Source organism: Hippocampus comes, unplaced genomic scaffold (assembly GCF_001891065.2).
Source record: "Hippocampus comes isolate QL1 unplaced genomic scaffold, H_comes_QL1_v1.1 scaffold185, whole genome shotgun sequence".
NCBI classification, from domain to species: Eukaryota; Metazoa; Chordata; class Actinopteri; order Syngnathiformes; family Syngnathidae; genus Hippocampus; species Hippocampus comes.
This window is the reverse complement of record NW_017805931.1, coordinates 1,098,715-1,113,410: the sequence shown is the minus strand read 5'-3', so window position 1 is coordinate 1,113,410 and position 14,696 is coordinate 1,098,715. Positions and strand designations below refer to the sequence as shown.

The 14,696-nt window shown below is 42.7% G+C and overlaps 1 protein-coding gene across 3 annotated transcripts; it reads right to left on the bottom strand.

Annotated features, from left to right (window-relative positions):
- Positions 1 to 550: 550 nt before the first annotated feature.
- Positions 551 to 14,693, bottom strand: hnrpkl (heterogeneous nuclear ribonucleoprotein K, like). 3 transcript variants are annotated; one of them, XM_019890128.1, is made up of 16 exons: positions 14,164 to 14,693; positions 10,290 to 10,362; positions 8,938 to 9,035; positions 8,783 to 8,839; positions 7,730 to 7,773; positions 5,842 to 5,914; positions 5,186 to 5,299; positions 4,956 to 5,084; positions 4,441 to 4,742; positions 4,064 to 4,105; positions 3,944 to 3,983; positions 2,701 to 2,716; positions 2,545 to 2,574; positions 2,404 to 2,471; positions 2,156 to 2,325; positions 551 to 1,491 (listed from the first exon to the last, which is right to left on the bottom strand). In XM_019890128.1, exons 2-16 carry the CDS (start codon positions 10,348 to 10,350, stop codon positions 1,461 to 1,463), a joined length of 1,275 nt encoding a protein of 424 aa, XP_019745687.1. In that variant the 5' UTR covers positions 10,351 to 10,362; positions 14,164 to 14,693; the 3' UTR covers positions 551 to 1,460. The 3 variants fall into 3 exon arrangements, with proteins under 3 accessions (XP_019745687.1, XP_019745688.1, XP_019745686.1); XM_019890129.1 differs by lacking the exon at positions 14,164 to 14,693 and adding an exon at positions 11,082 to 11,200 and having other exon boundaries at positions 5,186 to 5,293; XM_019890127.1 differs by lacking the exon at positions 14,164 to 14,693 and adding an exon at positions 11,082 to 11,198.
- Positions 14,694 to 14,696: the final 3 nt, after the last annotated feature.

Sequence of the window (14,696 nt, the reverse complement as noted above, 5' to 3'; positions counted from 1 at the left end):
GACACGAGAGTATCGCGATATTTTAACAACCAGACCAAATTGTATCGCGAAGCAAATACGAATCGATATAGAACGATGTGAGGAAAATCAATACCAACAGTTTTCTTGCACACGTTAGGTACACACAAATATTTTTTGACATTTAAAAAATGGCTTAAAAGCAGACGTTTACAATAAGAAATATATTCTGTCGAAAAGCGGGTTTGTAAACAAATCATTGTTGCTGCGCAATTTAAAAAAATAATTTAGTCATTGTCAAAATCGCAAGAATAAACACACACGCAAATATGTTTCATATTTTTATAGAGTATAACATTCAAAAGACAGGGCGGGACCCTTGGATTTATATTCTGGATCGTTGTCACTCGTTTCAGCGTCAACTGTTGGACAGATCGCTTTAAATTCTTCTGCAAAATGTTATTTTTCCATTGATGATAGATGTCCAGTACTAAGGCTCACCCATACCATGATGCTCTTACCGCCAAGTTTCACAGCTGGCATAAGGTTTTGACGTTGGTGTGCTGTGGCATTTTCCGTTTTTGTGTTTTTTGGAGAGAATGAGAGAATTTAAAAAAACAAGACACTTTATTCAGAGAGAGAGGGGTACAAATCTAATCACTTGCCACCCAAAGTTTTTTTTTCCTCCAATTACTGCACTACCATAGAAGTCAGCAAAAGTGATGCCTGAAAAAAACCCAACTTTATTTGGCAATTACCTGCGAGATACCAATCACAGATACACAGAAAGCGTGACAATTCTGAATGATTTACAAATGGCTATAAACCACCAAAATGAATAATGCAAAAACACAATGAACACTTACAAAATAAACAAAAGAACGACATATCAAAGCATTCATTTGGCGAGAGAGGAAAAAAACGGATATGATTATATACACAATTTATACAGCGTCTCGCCTTCTTTGAAAAGAAGAAATGTAGAAATCTCTTTAAAACTATCAAACATTCATCAAACTTCAAAGCAATTGCGTGACATCTTTTTCTTGTTATATGAAGACGTGTACATGAAATCGTGAGCTAAAGACATGGACAACTGCAAGCTTCTGAAGAAAACATTCACAGTTCACCATTTCAGCTTTGAAGTTGGGAACAAATAGAAGACGCGAGGCAGCTCTGTCAATAATGCTAAGCTAAATGCTGCTCATTCCGTTGGACAGAAAAATTGAGCGTGTGAAACTTCATTTAAAAACAAACAACAACAAAAAAAACCTGCATGCTCCACGGCAATCCAAACACCGAAGTAAAACAATTATTTAATGACATCATGTCCTTGAAAATAATCAACACTGGCACAGAAATACATTTGGGACTGCTTTTTTTTGGGGGGGAATTTTCCAGTAGCTTTTTTTGGATACGATAGAATTGATCCATCCACGACAGAGGAATGTCGGCACTGGAACAAACAGTACACAAAGGGCATGGCTTCACTCGTCTCCGTTTTAGAAGAATCGACCGGAATACTGCTTCACGCTAGGGGGGGAAAAACAGAGAAGTCAGTTGTTGTTGTTGTTTGTTTGTTTTTGACAGTGTACATTCTCTTAATTAAATATTGTTCATGCACCAGTTTATCAAACAGGCAACTAGCCAGCTCGATCGACACTTGCTGTTTATTTTGGGGTTGGGGGGGGGGGGGATTAGCTAAAAATAAAAAAGTAAGACGCTGCATGTCCATAAGTCCTGCATTCACAGCTTTTGTTGATGCACGTTTGGCAATAAGTACAGCCTAGAGTCTTTTTTTGAAGATGATGCCACAAGCACGGCACACCGAACTTCGGGCCGTTTCGCCCATTCCTCTTTGCAGCACCTCTGAAGCTCTATCGGATTGGATGGGGAGCGTCGGTGTGCAGCCATTTACAAATCTTTTTAGAGATGTTTGATCAGATCAAGTCTGGGCTCTGGCTGGGCCACACTCAAGGACACTCAGCGTTGTCCTGAAGCCACTCCTTCATTATTTTGGCTGGGTGCTTAAGGTCGTCATCCTGTTGGAAGATAACCCTTTGACTCTGAAGGTCTGATTGGTGGAGTGTTGTAGAGACGGTGGTCCTTCTGGGAGGTTCTCCTCTCTCCACAGAAGACATTCTGGGTACACTATACCTGTATGTGGATGCTAAAGGTAATGTGGGGAATCAGTCACCTGTTCTGCAGTAGGTACTGTGCATTCTGGATCTGGTCTTGCGTTCCAATGATGGTAATAATGCGGTCCTCCGAGCCCTCCAGCGGCTCGTCGATCTTGATGGATGCCCCGGACTCATGGCGGATCTGCTTGATCCTTTGGCCTCCCTTGCCAATGATGGAGCCAGCGAGCTGTGAAACGGCCACCAAATTTCACCACAAGTGTCTTTTGCACTCCCCCCACCCCCTCCCTTTTTTTTCAACACTTACATCTTTGGGGATGGTGACCTGTGTTGTGATGACGGGCCCTCCGATGTCGCTGTACGAGCCTCGGCCACCTGGGAAGCCAATCACGAAGCGTCTTGAATTGTGAATTACCAGACTGAAAAAAAGGTGTTCCCCTCCACTCACCAGAATTAAAGTGATCCCAGGAATTGTTGTCTTGAAGGCATCAGAAGAGAAAACAAGACAATGACTCCAAATTAGCCAACATTCATTCCAAAGCCAACCGCAATTGGTTAAAATCGTTTTCATGTATGCGGGATTAACACAAAGGATGAGACTCACCATAACCGCCTCCACTCTATATTTCATCAACAGGAGAGAAGAAAAAAAAATCTGGTTTAGTGTCAGAGTACAGACGGCACGCTCACAGTGGTAACTTACAAGGCTTATCATCTTAATATTCATTCTATGTATCAATTCTGACAAGCAGGCGAGATTTAATAACTCTACCAAGTGAGGCTCTGGACATGTTCCAGGTGGATGCGAGCGCACACATATTATTAATGTTTCACACGTTGTTGACCTGAAATGTCACACCTGCAGTCCCTCTGGCACAACTTGAACTTTGGAACCAAGTCTCCCACCGCATAAGCTTGTCCCCGTTATTGTATAACTTATAATATACACATTGTATGTGGGTCAAGTCTCAACTTTTATGACCTTGGAACCGTCCCTTGGTTGATGGCCACTTGGCTGAAAATGGCGTTCGACTTGGAAGTCGTGCGATCGAGTCAACCGGGACATGTCAATTCGTCTCGCAATGTCGTGCATCACTACTGTCCAAATCCCATCATATTGGCTTTTACAGAGATGGGCATTTCACTGCATTTCTTAGCTTGACTGTGGGGAAAATTCCGATGAATAATTAGTTCAATTCTATTTTTTCATTTTTAAAAAAATATGTAAAAAAACAAAAAACAAACAAAAAAAAAAAACTCCCGGCTAAAGGTCATGAAGATTCTTCCACCTTATCAATTTGATTATGTGCCCACCTTGATCATGATATGTTATCGCTATCAGGATACTGTTCTTGTACTCATAACTTCATCACCTGTTAATTTTCAAACAGATTAAAGAATCTCTGGCAGACCGTTCGGAATTGCTGTTTTGGATTATTGAGCCGAATAATTTCTAAACCTCCCCCGGCTGACGTCACGTTCTTATAGTTGCGAGTGAGTCAATGGCGGATCTGACAGCCGCAGTCATTTGGCCTCCGTCTGACGGCATTAATCCACGAAATCCAATTACTAACAACCACGTCGCGGATTAATTATTATAAATTTGAAGGGATGCTGGAAAGGATCGACAGTGCTTGCTTGCCCAGCGGATCTCCGGACGGCGTACTCTGCTTGCCAAGAGGCAAGCAAGGAGACGACCGTTGCCGGGCAACCACGGGCGTCTGGAGAAAAGAAAAAAAAAAAACCCGCGTCAGCGTTCGTGGCCGCTGTGGTTGTACTATGCTCGGATGAGGAATCCCGATCGCCTCCTGTTGTCGGAAAAGAACTGCGCAGACGGCAACACTCACCATGCTGTCGTAGCGCTCTCCTCCGCGACTTCTTCTGTCACTACACACATGAACAGGATTAGCATTCACATGATTCAATGACGCTGAAGGAAAGGCGCAAGAGGACATTTTTGGCCTCACCTTGGTCTGTCGTCATGATAACTGCCATGGGAGAATCGATCACTGTCATTCGGAAAAAAAAAATGGTCATAAAATAAATGCCTTGTTCATAAATAAATCAAAAGACTGAATCAATTAAAACTATTAAATAAAATCTAAATATACAATATGAATAAAACAAAATATTCCAAATAACATCAAACTGAGATTAAATCGAAGGATTAGATCAAAAAGAGCATATTGTGAAGGAAATAAAATCAAAAGAATAAATTAGACATGCACAAAAATATAACGTACATCCAATAAAAATCAAATTGAAATGATACATTTTAGATCAAATGTCATCACGTTAGCTGCCATTGGAGAATAAGGCCGTAAACGAAGCACACCCTCCTCACCTTCCTCGCGGCGGCGGCGGTGGGAGTGGCAGGTTGCGCGCACGGCTTCCCACGCGTCCCCGGCTCAGCGGCGGTGGCGGGCCACGGCGGGGGCTCAGGTCGTCGTAATCCCGGCGAGAGGGAAGCGGCGGGCGGCTGCTGCGTGCGGGCGGCAGGCGGTCGAAGCCGCCTCGCACCCGGACAGGGAAGCTGCCGCCGGGCCGCCGGCCACGCTCCTCAAACATGACGGTGAAGCCGCCGTAGTCGTACGTTTCGTCATAGAAGTTGGGGTCGTAAGGCTGGGAACGGCCTTTGATTGGCGCCTGGAACATATCGACGAGCATGTCATTTTCGTAGCGACTTTACAGGTTATGTTTGGAGCATGGCGTTTGCAATTTGGCAGATGAACAAACAATAAAGCAGCCTTATTTTTTGCAGATAATGAGTACAATGCTTGCCCATCATTACTTGATTTGCCTTCGATCTGTACTCCATGCAGATGTCAGGAGAAGTGTCGAAACTAGGTCAAGACTCACCTCAGCTACCAACTCTAGGATGACTTTGATGCATTCCACGACTCGTTCCGGCTTCCCGCCCACAGAGACAACTCTGTCTGTAGAATGCGGACAACAGTCCTGGAACAGCTTGATGGTCGTCAGGGTATTCTGGGGGGGCAGGGGGGGTCAACATCATAAAAGTGCTACTACGGCAAGCAGGAAGGCATTGGGTCATTTCTGAGCAGAAACTCTTTAAGACTGTGGCCAACCTCTCGGAGCTCCTTAATCTTGCTGCCTTTCACGCCGATGATGCCACCCGCCAAGCTCTGATGGATCAACAGGCGGAGCTCGCAGTCAAAGTCGATGCCGCTATAATGCTGGTACTTGTTACACAAACACAACAATTGAGGGGAACTAGTTAAGTGCCTTGCGGCATTGTATACCGCCGGGCTCCATCTGAAATGTTGCCATGTATTCTTATACACAAACAAGTACACATGGAGCTACTTTTTATTGGTTTTATTTACAAGAATACTTTCTAGACAAATAAAGCATACATGACGTACAATTATAACAAACAAATTACATACATAAAATATTGATTATATTTAAAATCTAAATATGCTAAAAAGCAGCAGTTCTAGAACTTTTTATAATGACCGCCTTAAAAAAAAATAGTATAAATATGAATAAAAATCTTAGTACCATATTATAAATATTACAATTTAAATCAAGATAACAAAAATAAGAATGTGAATAATTTAAATGAACAGATAGATTCTATCAAACTAAATATTAAGAAATGACAACTGTAACTTGATTTTTCATTGATATTTAATGTTTGCCAGCAAACGTCCTGCATGCTGAAGAACAGCCATTTTATTTTGGAACACATCATTCCCAAAAGGAAATTAAGGCTTTTTACCTCCTCTAAGGTGGGTATGATCTTCAGCAGAATGTCTCCGATGGTGTCGATGTTGGCGCTCACGCTCAGGATCCTGTCGAGAAAGCCAAAATGAAAAGCCAGGCATTACAGGAAGTCGACGCAAAAATGAAATACCACAATCGCGAAGGACAGAAAACACGTCGTCAAGGAAACCCATCTAAAGGCTTGGACGAGGAGGCATCGAACTTGGAAAAGAGGAAACGAAGACTAACATGCACTGAGATAAGAGTATCGTGGAAGGACGGTTGGCTTTCATATGGCTACAATTAACAAGAGATCATATCAGTGTCGGGGGAGCGGGGGCCGGGACAGTTTAGATAAAATTACTTCAACACAAAGTGGGAAACTTAACTGAAGCGAGACCTCACTACACAACGTCTCATTGGAAAGGGGGGGAGGAAGGAGAACGGGCAGGGTGGGTTATTGACCAGTGATTCTCAACCGGTGGATATGTTGCAGCCAAAAAACTGTTGTTTGTGTTAGCTCATAATTTCTATAGGCTGATAAATATCAAATGATTTTTTTTTGCTGAAAGGTAAAGTCAATTCAAAAAATGTCTTTACAGCAAAATGTTCTATGTGGGCCCCACTGTTTAAACATGGCATTCTGATACATAATGCGTGTGTGGAATATGAATTAAGCAGCAAAATAGAGTTGTTTTTATCCATCTTGGGGGGTGAGGGGGGAATTTTGCCACTTGCTGTTGAATGAAAATGACATCACAGTTGCTCAGAGCTCAGGCAACGACCAATCTTTTTGTTTGTGAGTTTGGTTTGTGATGTTTGCAAGGAGATGCGAGTGGTTACCCACTGCAAGGTGGCACAGGACAGAAAGTGAGGTGCAAGAAAGGATGAGGTGTTTGTGGCCACGTTTAGCAGCGGGAGGGTTACACCTGTTATTAACATTGTGTATGCCTCGAATAAATCAGGGGTAAAAAGAGGTTGGAGCAAAATCTCTGCCTTGAAGCTTCCCAGAGAGTATTTCCCTACACGCACTAATGTTACTGCAGTCCATGGCTCCACTCCATGTGAATGTAAGTTGATGCAATTTGTTTCTCATTTAAAGGAAAAAAAAATATGTGTGGGGTGGGGCCCTAGGTTTACAACCACACTGACAGACGTTTCTAAGATAACGAACTTTACTACCCCATTAGTGTAGGTTAGTGGAGACGACAGCCAGTAGTGTGACTTGGTTACCGTACTTAGATATTTCTGCGATTTGTACGTCTGTAGGGCCCCTTTATTAAGTTAAAAAACAAAAAAAACGTGTGTTTTTGTACATAACAGCAGTGACAAAGAAATAGAACTGGACTGTCATTTCATTATCAAGTGCTCCTATTGGCTCAGCGGTACAAAGTATCATGGTCTGCGTAGTTCACAACGCAGTATTTGAAGGGAATATACTGTGGTGATAATTTGGGATGCCATTTTTTTTTCACTGAAACATTAATAGCAGGTGAGGGTGGGTTGTTACAAAGCAACAATGCATGGATGAGGGAATATCACGGGTGGCAATGCGGGGAAATGGAAGGGGGGGAAAAGAGGAGAGGGGGGATTTTCGATGGGTGGGGCTTCAGTAAAAAGATGCCTGCCTTGCGCACCTTGAAATCGGACAGCTGGCATTTCACCAAATATCATGGTTAGAGTGGCAAAGAGATTTAGGAATGGACAGAAACATCAAGAGGACATGTGGAAGGGTTGGGGAAGGTGGGTAAAGGCGATTTGGCAGTTGGAAGGGGGAGGGCAAGGGGGGTGGGGTTAACTTTCATTATTTGTATAAAATATCAACGTAGCAGTTAAAAAAAACAAAAGGCAGCTTATTCATGACCTTGTCATCAGGCAGTGAGGCAATAATTGGTGGGACATACCGCTCTGGGCCACTGCTGTCTGGGACTGATACACTGGCATTGTACTGCATGGAGGTGATGGTGGAGGTGGTTGGAGAGCATTGGGCGGGGGAGTGGGGGTGGGGGCGTTCAATCACGTGTTAGGGGCGCGGGTTATGGGCATGGTCGACCAGGGGGTGGCAGGTGGGCGGACGGGCGGGCATTCGGGGGTTGGGTTGGGCCAACGCAGGAGGGGCATGTCGGTCCAAACATGGGCAACGGGCAGAAGGTGGCCAAAACATTCACCCAAAAACATAAATAAACAAAAAAAATAAAAATAAAACCAAAGAAAGGACAAGGGGAAAGAGGGGGGGAGAAGGAATACATTTTTAATTGAATGCACGCTCAACGTTTGTCTTTTTTAGGCAAAATGTGAGAGAACGGTCAGACACGACCAAAATGTACCCCAGTGGATTTTATCATGTGTCATAGTAAGCAGGTCGATGAAGTTTACACAAAACATGAGGGCGATAGGATTTTTGGCCAACATTAAAACCTTAGGAATAATACGTGTAGGGATGGGGAAAACCACCGATTCCTCCAGGGATTTCCCCAAGTGGGGTGCGCAGTTCCCTTCAGGTGGTGCGTGAGACCTGCAAACGCTATGACACTGCAACGCGTCGTTAACGTCATCATAATAATTAACACGTGCTGAAAAACAAATGGATACGGCTTGCTGACGTGTGGCAGCGGTGATATTTTGAATCATTTGTTCTTATTTTGGTCCTTGAAAATGTTGTTTTAGTACCATTGGTACTCCAAAAAAATCATTTAAAAAATAAGAATGGATCATGAAGAATTCTGTGTGGAATTCAACATGGAGGACATTGTGCTAAACTCAATGTTCAGAACATTCAGGGACAATTCCCGTCATCTTATTGAAACGAATTGATTGTTATTTTGCCCATCCCTACATTTAAAAAGAAAAAATGTGAACGCAATTCTGAATAAAATAAAAAATAAGATCGATCAATAGGCACTAGCTGTTCTGATACTTTAAAAATCATTCATTGAATAGTTCGTGTGTTTACTCACGTCAGTGCGCAGCGCTTTTATGTTCTTGCCACCCTTTCCGATAACGGCGCCGGCGTTCTGTGAAGCAGTCAGGAGGGGGCGTGGCATGGTGGGATTATTCTCAGAAAACAGGAAGACAAATCAAGACAAACAAAAGTGACAGGTGGTCTCCTCACTTTGCTCTGGAGCAGCACACGGAGTTCTAACATCTCGTCGGCGTTGCGCGAGCGCTTGAAGGCGTGCTCTTCATCCATGTCCTCTGCTGGACGCTTACCTGGCGGGGAAGATCGCACGGCACACATTATAGTGGATAACGCCATTTTTGAATGGTCAATAATCTACTCTTAATTTATGGCTACAACCTGACAGCTTTAACTGAGGCATATTTTGAGATATTAAGGAGAACTGACTTCATTTTTTCAGAACAGCAACCTAATTGCTCCACTTTCCCCCCCATGTCACTAAAACAAACAGAAAATGGACCAAGTGACGGTTCGTATCTAAACTCGAGCAATCCTAAAATCACCGTACCGCTGTAGTTCCTTTCAGTAGCGGGGTAAGCGCTAGTTGGGCTAATTTGGCAAAATGTGAGCAGCACTGGGTTTCACTGTGTATCAGTTGGCAGCTAAGCACTGACTGGAAACCACTCAGATGCACCGTGTTCCCTTCCTGAATTTTAAAAAAATGTGCTTGGAAGCCAGAAAACAGCAGTATTCCTCCACCATCTGCTGTGTAGCTCCAGCCAGGAATGATCTATTTTGCCTCAAGTGAGCCAGTTCAGCTACATGCTTTGAAGCTGTCAGGATAACTAAAAATATTGTGTATAAAACGATCCCTCGCTGATTCGCAAACGCTCCTATTTGTGATTTTGCCTATACAACATAAAATGATGCTTTAAAGGTCCCATTCCGTCTAAATCCAACCTTTTCCACTGTCTTGTGCATAACAGGTCAAAATGGCTACTTGTAAAGTACCTACTCACTTCAGGGTTCCTACATTCCGACTCAATTCAGGAAAAAAAATGGGTGAACACCTGCAAATCTTCGTGTGATGCAAAGCTAAAACTTTGCATTACCTGACAACCTCAGAGCAGTTGCGGAATGATCAACCAATTTATTTTAGCCAATACTAATCCATTATTGCAGTCAACTAACATTGGACGCTAACGTATGAACTAACGTCAGTAGCTAACATTGGTCATCTTCAGCTCTAACGTTAGAAGAAATATTGAAAGCTAACCCAAGAAAAAAATAGGAAGCTAACTTCAGAAGCTAAAGCTAGTAGTAACATGGGAAACAACACTGGAAGCTAGTGCTAGAAGCTAATATATAAAGATAAAATTAAAAGAAACAGAGTACTGTAGTGCATTTTATTCAAAATCAAATGATCTGTAAACCATTTATTTTTATGGGTAATTTTAGATGAGTTGGAAATACGTATTTTGCCATCACAGCTTGGGGTCTTTAAAGTGTAAACTACAAGCAATTATTTAATATTCTAAACATTATTATGTCTAAAATGATCTTACCATTGGTATCCGTGGTGCCAAATGTGAGATCTTCATCCTGCGGTTCAATTTGCACCTCCATTGTCTTTTAAACCTGCAGGGCGGGACAAAAAGTGAATGCTACAAAGTGCAAATGTTTTATTTTATGTGTCCGGTAACATTATGGTAAGATTATTTTGTTATTTTATGTTAGATGTATCGTATGTCAATACCCAGGAGCTGACCAACCGAGTCCAGCGCGTGACGTCACACATTAAGCCACGCCCCTTAAATTAAAGTCCTACATCCACACGTGAATAATACAATGCGAACAATAATTACACATTATAAAGTCTGTGTGTTTATTACCATCATTTTATTGTGCTTTTAAACAATCCGGCGCTGTTCTTAGCTTTTTTATCTTTATTAAACCCTAACAAATAGTGTTGTTCCGCCCCTCCCGAAATCATCGCTCACTTGTGGATTCAAAACAAGCGCAACCCTCAACAATGCTACAGATATAGCAACGCACACAGGTGTCAGTTGATGGCGTTAAGAATGGTTTTACGACTTTATAGACACTCAAGAGTTGCCCTTGATAGACGTCAGGGCGAGTGGCAGTCAGCTTGTCACTTCCAGCGGCTAAGTTGACGTGACTTTGCGATGTTAACCGCTAAGCTAGTGCTCGTGAGGCGTGTCCGTCACGACGAGACGGCGTACCACGGTTGCGACCGCGCAGCGATCCTAAATGTACACATTAGTGTTCTTCCTATACGCTTGTAAATGTCTACAACCAATATCATGGACCGCGAAATTATTAAAAGACGTCAATACTTGCGACTAATCGCCGTCTGCCACGTTATTCTGTTGCCTTGGAACGAATGCAAGATTTTAGAGCATGAAGGCGAGGTGAAACGGGGGTTTGCTTGTAGCGTATATAAACGGCAGCGCCGACGGGCGGGGACGCACAGCTCCGAGCGCATTACCGCCCAATCTGACTACGCGCGATTTCTGATCAAACTGCTTTTTGAATATGAAGCTTTCTCCCTGGTTTTCAATAACAACCATTTTAAACCTCAACGTTGACTGTCAGGGTGGATTCGGACAAGTCACTCGAATTCGAATTCGTACATGCATTGTTCCAATCTCTTGTATAGTTTTTCACAGCAGGAAACCAGAGAGGAATTGGGTGGTGATAATAACCAAAGAACTGGAAATAGACTGAAGGTAAAATGCATATGGGAAAGAGAAGCCTCGCTCAACAACGCGCTTTCAGACGAGCAAAGTGATAAAACAAAATAACACTTGCAAGATGCTGCAATATTATGTCACTCGGTTGCGCCCCTTAAAGGCACACATCCAAACATATGAATACTTCCGTAAAACAATGTTTTATGATGGCCACAGTTTGACCCCGATACGGATTAATTGCCTTTACATTATTTCCTACTGATCAAAATCCAGCCACCTAATTTCGCACGGGAGCCTCCATTTTGGATCCAATCAAACAGTCTCCTCGCACCTTCACATACGCAGGCTTTTGTCTCTCTCCCTACTCGCCTGTATTCTGATGTTACCATGGCGACAGTTTTAATTTGGTTCTTGATGTTTCTCAGAAAGGGGTGGATGGTGATAGGGTGGGGGCGGGGCAGAATGTACATATTTTCATTCGCAACCATCGCGACACTTGACATTGTCCGCAATGTTTGTAAAAAAAAAAAAAAAAAAAAATTCCCATAGGATACCTCGGGTGGGTTCCTCTTGTGTGTGTGTGTGTGTGTGTGTGTGTGTGTGTGTGTGTGTGTGTGTGTGTGTGTGTGTGTGTGTGTATGCCACACGTCCACCAATCTGCTACGGTCCGATATTGTCATGGCAGCCGACAGGACAGGATTTACTGTGGGTTTTTTTTTTTTTTGGAAACATATTTCCCATCAATAAAAGTGGAGATAATTGGTTTTATTATAATTGCTTTTTATCTCAGTCTATTTTGATAGTTTAATATAATTTATGGATTATATTTAAGTATATTTGTGTAATATAAAAACATATTATTTATTTTTTTGTTTATTTTTTGTTTTATTTTTATTTTTTATCTGTTGTATTTACGGTCACTGTACTCCTACTAATCTATTTACAATGTATTTTTAAAATTATATTTATTATATTCATAAAATATTTTTTAGATACTTGAATCCATTATTATATTTACACGTTTACATGTTATATTATACATGCACTTGAAAAGATGGAACTGCATGTATGTAAAATGAGAGAAAAAGTATTTGCATCATACCCTCTCCAATTTAGTCGTATCATATTGAATGGAATCGTAATCCCACTGAATCGAAACAAATCAAATCTTTCCACTTTCAAATCGAACCGTCCATGAACCGTTCCACACCCCACGTATCGAAACCCATATCAAATCGTCTTTTGTGGTGAGATGCACACCCCTAATATTCTGATATATAAATCATGTGTAAACAGTTGCCGTCATAAAACATTCATCAACTGCGCAGGCAGCGCTTTTAATTCCAGTACAGGTTTAACAAGGAGGGACCCAACGTAAAATCAATACAATTAAAATAGAGTAAAACTACTCAATCTTTCGGTGGAAAGGGAACAGAAAGGTGTTTGCAGCATGACACTGCCACCCAGTGGAGCCTAAAAGACATTGATGGGATTAAATAATAGGGGGATTTGTCAGCATCTGCTGGCTCATATTACATTTTTAGCACGTGAATGACGTTTCATTTATTGTATTACTGCAGATTGTACGGCAAACCCTTGCCTGTTTCTTTGTGACATTTCCTCTTCTGTAGGTATCATCGCAGTCTTGTTGTCACTGGTTCCCTAACTCAAAATTGCAATTTATGTGGAATATATAATCCTTTAGTGGTTCGAGGCTAACTTGGTTGACGGCTCTGGCTAGTAAAGATGAATAATTATCATTATCCACAAATTTGTAGCGGTAGAATTTTTCATGGGGACATCTGGTCTCGTGCGTCAACCGTGGACGTCACGCTCTGTGTGTGTGTTTGTGTTTGTTTGTTGGCCAAGTGTGTTGTGTGTGGTAGAACAACTTAGTCTGAATGTTGGTATGCGTTGGGAGTGAAGGGGGAAGACAAAGGAAGAATTAAGAAGGAGGCGGAAAAAAGAAAGTAAGGCAGAAATGTATGTCTGACCAAAGGAAGGAAGGATGTAAGGAAGCATGACAACAAGCTGGTCTGAGGAAAGATGACGGCAAGAAAGTCAGCAAGTAGGTAGAAGTGAAGAGAGGGAAGCAAGGAGGTAAGGAAAGAAGGAAGGAAAAAAAAACAGGAGGTAAGGAAGGATGCAAGGAAAGGAAGGAAACAAAGATGGATGGAAGGCAAAAGCAGGTCTAAGAGAAGGAAGACAGGATGTATGGAAAGAAGGAAGGGAAAGGAGTGAAGGAAGAAAAGATTGGTCTTTGTCAGAAGGTAAGCAAGGAGGACAGAAAGGAAGGTTAGTCAGTAGGAAAGAATTAAAAGGAAGTCTGATGCAGGAAGGCAATGAGGTGGGAAAGAGGTCAGGAAGGGAAGAAGTAAAGGTCTGAAGGGGGGAGGAAAGAGGACACACAAAAGGGTGACACAGACACAAGGAAATCAAAGAAGGATGAAAGGAAGGAAATTTAAAAAACGTAAAGAGGAAAACAGCAAAGAAAGGAAGCGGGCCAGGCAGGAAGGAACAAAAAACAGGTTTGAGGTGGAAGGAGGACAGCAAGGAAGGAAGGAAGGAAATCATTTTTAAAAAGTTTGGGGGAAAGGGAAAAAAGGAGGGAGGATAGATGCAAGAGTGAAAAAACAACCTTAGGGGAGGAAGGAAGGAAAGATGGAAGAAGAAAAGAAGACAAGAAATAGCTGTAAATAAACATTTTTTTTAAGTGTGCACTTACTTTTGGCTCACCCTGGGGTGCCTGGGGTAGGTAATTGATGCAGGTGGTCGTCGTGCTCCCTGCATCACCTCGCGTGTGGGGAGGAGGGGACAGCAAAGGACGGAGGCGAAGGAAGGAAGGAAGTTCGGAAGGAAGGAGGGGGTCCGTCCATCGAGCCTTCCTGCCTGCCTATTGATCTCCAAACATCTGGAACACGTCATATTTGTTTTTACAAGGCAAAAAAAAAAAAAGAGTGAAGGGGGTGGGGGGAGGCATGCTGGCTCCGGAGGAGTGAGACGGCGGCATCATCATCATCACCATCATCATCATCACCACCATCATCACCATCATCTGCTGCTGCTGCTGGAACACTTGACAACTCCACGAACGGCGGCGAGCGTGTCGTGCGCGATCGCGGCTCTGCAGACACGCCAAGGCCGCTCCATGGCACCCTGATATCCCCCCACCCCCCCCACACCTCCTCCTACCTCCGGCAAGCCCTCCGTGCGGATCGCGATTTAATAGAGGAGAGGGATTTAATTCCACTGAGACAT

Coding starts and splice junctions, on each gene's coding strand:
- hnrpkl (XM_019890128.1), bottom strand. CDS start 10,350: ATGGAGGTGCAAATTGAACCGCAGGATGAAGATCTCACATTTGGCACC. Junction 2,472..2,544: donor CTGGGATCACTTTAATTCTG/GTGAGTGGAGGG, acceptor TTGGCTTCCCAG/GTGGCCGAGGCTCGTACAGC. Junction 2,326..2,403: donor AGGTCACCATCCCCAAAGAT/GTAAGTGTTGAA, acceptor GCCGTTTCACAG/CTCGCTGGCTCCATCATTGG.